The sequence below is a fragment of the Phaseolus vulgaris genome, chromosome 1 (genome assembly GCF_000499845.2).
Source record: "Phaseolus vulgaris cultivar G19833 chromosome 1, P. vulgaris v2.0, whole genome shotgun sequence".
In the NCBI taxonomy this organism is placed as follows: domain Eukaryota; kingdom Viridiplantae; phylum Streptophyta; class Magnoliopsida; order Fabales; family Fabaceae; genus Phaseolus; species Phaseolus vulgaris.
In genome coordinates this window covers 946608-952296 of record NC_023759.2, presented here as the reverse complement: position 1 = coordinate 952296, position 5689 = coordinate 946608, and the positions used below count along the sequence as shown (strand labels likewise).

Below are 5689 nucleotides of genomic sequence, written 5' to 3'. Positions count from 1 at the left end.
AAAAATGAGTTATCAATATATCATATTTCTTAAAAAACTAAACAAAATAATTTGTGACTTGCATACTTAATCTACTTTTAAATTTCCAAAATTGTCCTTTGTTTTGAAATTGAGAATTCAGAGTATAAAAATCAAAATAGAATTCTGGAAATGAAATTCTGAAATAGAATTAGAAAATCAAAATTTCATTATAAAATAAAAAAATATGTTATTGAACAGAAATTCAAAAAACAAAATATAAAAAGAGGAAAAATAATTCTAGAATTCGGGAAAATATTTCGAAAATTCAAATCCAAAAACATATTTTTGAAAACCCAATATGTATTTTGATACATGACCCCTTCTTATTAAAGGGCATTTTTGTGGTTTACATAAGTATCAGTTGCAGGTAAAATTTCATTGGGTGCAGTAAGTAATCGGCAAGCTTAATGGGCTAGTTGGGCCGAATGGAAAGGCCCATTTGGTGACGACCACATAAGCAATGTCTGTGCGTAACTGTAATCTCATCCTTTGTCAGAAACCGATAGGTAGCTGAAAATGGCGCAGAGTGTGACCAACACATTCCTCCAAGGAACACCCTTTCTTCCACTTCCATCTCCGAAGAAAAACGTAACCAATTTCAAATTCGGAGGTACAACGTTTGAGTGTGGAATCATGAATTTTGACGAAGTTTTTGTTTGAATTTGTTGGCAGGTAGCGAGAGTGGTGCAGTGTGGGGTGCAGTGCAGGAAGAAGGATATACACCCGCAGTTCCATGGCGATGCCAAGGTGTACTGTAACGGAGAGCTGGTGATGACGACGGGTGGGACCCAGAAGGAGTATGTGGTGGACGTGTGGTCGGGGAACCACCCCTTCTACCTCGGCAACCGCTCGGCGGTTATGGTGAGCGACGACCAGGTCGAGAAGTTCAGGAAGAAGTTCGGTGAGCTCACGCAGATTATGGAGATTCCTGTCCTCAAAGGAGAGATTGTTATCCCTTCAAGACGCAAGGGGGTTTCCAAGGGAGGCAAAAAGAAGTGAACTTCTCTTCTTGGTAACCTTTTTCTTTCCAATTTCAATTGGTGTAACATGATCAAACACTTCTCTCTCAGCTGTTTGAAAAAATGCTGCTATGGATATTGTTTTCTGCAAACGGATGAATGTGGATATGTTTGTCACTGGTAAAAAAAATGCATTGGGATTCATTTGATTATGATTGTGTTGATTTTGTTCTGACAGATAAAACAACTCGGGTGTTACATTTTTTTTCCTTTTGATTAGTTTAGTTTGTATTCCAATTTATAAACGTGCTTGTTAATTTTAATTGTTATGCTCCGTGACGGTTTTGTTCTTCGACGAGTTAAGAGTGAAAAAAAACGGTTTTGTTCTTCGACGAGTTAAGAGTGAAAAAAAATATATAAACTTTCTTTGACATCATAATACAAATGCGACTATATTAGACCATAATACATACTCTTAAACAATGTGCGACTATATTAGACGTGCGACTATATTATACTTATCGGAACAAGGTTAAAACTTTATGGTTACGAGACTTGAATGACAGGGATAATGGTGTTAGAGTTCTCTGTTCGATTAGTAACATAGTTGAAATAGTACATATTAGTGGAAGAGAACTCTGATCTCACGAACTAGCTTCATGAGTTGGATTAAATACGAATTGAAAATTTTAAATGATCTCAGAATCTATTTAAGTGGCTGCTATTGGCTTACAGAGTCACCCATGTCTTACCATTGTCAAACCAATGCATAACTACACAAACTTTTGTTCATGACTAGTGGGTTGGAAATTTTAAATTGACTAGTGACATGATAGAAGGGATATCCTCCACTTCGTGACCTAGCTTTGGAAGTTGTGATAAACTCAAATCCAAATTCTAAAGTTTCTTGTTATTGTTGTTTGCTAAGAAGAGCTACAGAAGTACAATTTAGGGTGTAAATCGTATAGTTGCCGGCAGGTGTACACTAGAAAACTATGAGATAGTATTTGTGAATTTGGATAACAACTTTCAAGATAGAGATATGCGTCGAGAAACTCCTTCATGAACATTCTCAGTGATTTGAGGCAGGGAGTTTGTATATGTCCTATGGATTGCATAATTTTAGAAGCATCTGAGGACGAGCTTCTCCTCTGTGGTGTTTTTGTTAGCTGATGTAACGTGCAAGCTAATTGGAGGATAAAACCATCAACATGGTTGCAATTTAATGTATTATCAGTTTTTGAGCACTGTTGCATATCCATAAATAATTTAATTAGACTATGCAGAACAGTATGTTTGATGCTATACATAGATGCAGAACAGTTCCTGCAGAGTGTGCAGTTACCATGATCATGTTCTATGCTTGTTTGGGATGCATATAAATGATTGTAGAATCCTCCAATAACTTACAACTGCAAAAAAAAAATGGTTTATTCATGAACCAATTGAATTCACAAGTAGGTTTGGCTGTATAAAAATTGCCTAAGGAGCACTTCAAGTTATTTTAATGTGGTCTTTCCAACTTTCAAGCTTGCAAGTTTGTTTGAGTGTGTGTATCTATAACTTGCAAGTTTACATTGATGATTACAAATTGTTTCAATGGAGAAAGTTGTAAGATAAGATGTTGATCTTGCTGTATGAAATCAAGAAAAAATGGCAGGCAAAAAGAGAACATAGATATCAAATATTCATTCAATAACATAGTGCAAGATCACATATTTAACACAACCATATTTCTCCAAGATGTTGCACACACAAAATAAGAATAGTTGTTTGATGAATCAACTTCCAAACTTTCCTAATTTGAATTATTCAATTAAATGGATTTTTATTGAGTGGTAATTTTTTGAATTTTATGAAATTATTAAAATTTTAATATGGTCTTTAACAAACATTGAATTCACTAAATAAATTTGTTCAATCAACGCTTCTAATAAATTATGGTTAAGTGTCTTATCAACGTTTTTTCTATCCTATACATGACTTTTTAATATAATAATTACTTATTATAAATTTTGCATGTTTAAGTCAAATTATTTAAAAGAATAAAAGATGTATTGAACTATATTTTTTAGAATTATTTTTTAAACACAATAAAGGAGACATTACTCATATTTTGAAGGTCCAATTGTTATTAGATGTATAACATGCTTAAAATGTTAAATTAAAATAACTTAACTCTTAGGACAAGTTATGTTTTTTCTTGAAATTTAAGAATTGTATTTTTTTTTTTATTTACTTGTAAGCGAGACAAAACTTACCAAATTTGTATTTATATCTTTTTGAAATTTAAAATGAAGGATGGTTATCTTGCCAAAAGAATAGTGATGACATCTTTATTAGGATTCTTCCATACTTTTCACTCTTTTTCTTTACTCTCTAAAATACATCTTTCAATCCAAAGAAAATCATGGAAGTTTCACACCAAAGTTTTCCTTTTCACCAATAAAATATTTTTCATACACAATAATAAGAAGATAATTCTCAAACTCTTATATTTTATAAAAGTGTGTGAAGATAAAATAAAATTAAAAAAAATAGAAAATGTAAGAGAAAAAACACACGATTGAAATACATAAATTGAGCAAGAGTGGAACACTTAAAAAGAAATAAACTCATGAGAAAAAAAAAAGAATTAGTCAAAGTGAATGAAGTGAAGAAATTGCTACTTTCAAGCAAACATCTTTTACTTTATGACAAAAACATATTGTCATTATTTACAAAATTCATTATAAATACAATTAATGCTTCAATTAAATTAAAATATAAAAAACTATCAATAACAAAAACAAGATCAATCACAATTTATAATATTAATGTGAATGATATAAAATTTTAAAATATTTCTTGTTGATTTTTTTCTACTAACTTATTAGGGTTTTGGAATAACCATTACATACCCAACATTCGAATTTTAAATAGATTGCCATTAATAATTGTGGGCAACTATATTTGTTTGTCTTACTACTCTTATTATTATAATTTGGTCGAGTGTGTTATCAAATGCATCAACAAATCAAAACATTTGCCTAAATAATTATATCCTTATTCAATGACTAAATTATGATGTTAAGTGCCACCGAATTTGTTCAAACTTGATTGTGTCCGAAAATTTCAACCTTACAATAACGAATTTGCAAATTTAATTATACTTTATATTTTCAAACAAAGATGATTCAATTTAAATCAATCTAAATATAAGTAGATCGATTCAATTCGAATTGAAGATGTTGGAGATCTTACACCAACCTAAAGATAAAGATATTTTATAATATATAAATGGATACAAATTTCATCTTATATGTCAGTCGTATAAGATTGAGTTAGGTTTAAAAGTTTACTTTTTTAATATGTTATTAAAGTCATTTATAATTTATCTTAATAAGAGTTTGTTGGATCTACCGTATCCCCGGGTTTAGGGTTTAGGGTTTAGGGTTTAGGGTTTAGAGTGTTATCAAACCCCATGTGTTGGACTGATGTTACCCAACCCACATAACTTTGATCTATAATTTTTTTTTTCCGATTAGATATTTTCTTTTCTTTAATACTCTAAAATTTTAAATAAGAAAATGAGAAGTTGTTTAATGCAGGTAGACATAGAATCTAAGGGTATGTTTAACAAAATTGGCTCACAAAGTAGTAGTTTAAAAAGTCATAATTTATAATTTCTGAAATTTATATATTTAATTATTGTCTTAAATATGTTTTGTAAAATTAGTTTATAAATTAATTGATAAATTCTAAATAATATAGAAATATATAATTATATAAGTTTTATTATATAAATAAATTTTGTTTTCTAAACAAAATTTTATTATTATGTAATTATAATTTTATAATTTAATATTTCTGTTTATTTTTAAGAAAATATATATTTTTTCATTTAAAGAACTCATTTATTTAAATTAATCAAAAATATTAGTAAAATTTGATTTTATTTATTTTAGAAATTAGTTTTTTAATCTATTAATTTAAACTACTATTACATCAAATTATTTTACATTTTTTTTCTTTGGTGTATTCTTCAATTTTTCATGTTAAATGTATTAATTGAATTACATAAAAAATTTAAAAATAATTCAATAAATAAAAAATTATAATCATGATTTTAAAAAATAATAAAAGAAAAGAAAATTAATTAATTTATATCTTATAATTTAAAATATTTTAAAATAAACTAATTTAATATGTCAAAAAAGTTATATTAATTAAACTAATTTATTAGTTAGTTAAGTAAATTAATGGTTAGATTGAATTGGAAGGGAAATGATTGAAGTTTGAAGAAAATGAGGAAAAGTGAAATATTATAATTGGTTTGCAACTGTCGGTAAAGCTGAAATATCCACAAAATTTGAAATTATTAAAATTCATAAAAAAAAAGGTTTCAAATATGAATATAATGTTTTACCTAATTCACACGAATAGGACGTGTGTTCTTAAATAATATCAATAAAGGACGAATTTCATTATTAGGGAGTCATAAATGATGTTCTTTAAATATAAAAAAAAATAGTGGATTTAAATGGAAAATTGATAATAGATGTGACAGTAAAAGATTATTTTTTATTTGGTAATATTTTATTATAATTTGATACACAAAATTTAAAGCTATAAATTACAGCTAATATATATATATATATATATATATTTAAAGTCTTACATTAAAATAAATTTAAATAAATTTTTTAATAAAATTATAAGATATAAAA

At 27.9% G+C, this 5689-nt stretch overlaps 1 protein-coding gene across 1 annotated transcript; it reads left to right on the top strand.

Annotated features, from left to right (window-relative positions):
• The first annotated feature begins 480 nt into the window (after positions 1-480).
• On the top strand, positions 481-1192 carry LOC137816394 (large ribosomal subunit protein bL31c). Its single transcript, XM_068619512.1, has 2 exons — positions 481-609; positions 694-1192. The coding sequence occupies exons 1-2, from the start codon at positions 538-540 to the stop codon at positions 1018-1020; spliced, it is 399 nt and encodes a 132-aa protein (XP_068475613.1). The 5' UTR covers positions 481-537; the 3' UTR covers positions 1021-1192.
• Positions 1193-5689: the final 4497 nt, after the last annotated feature.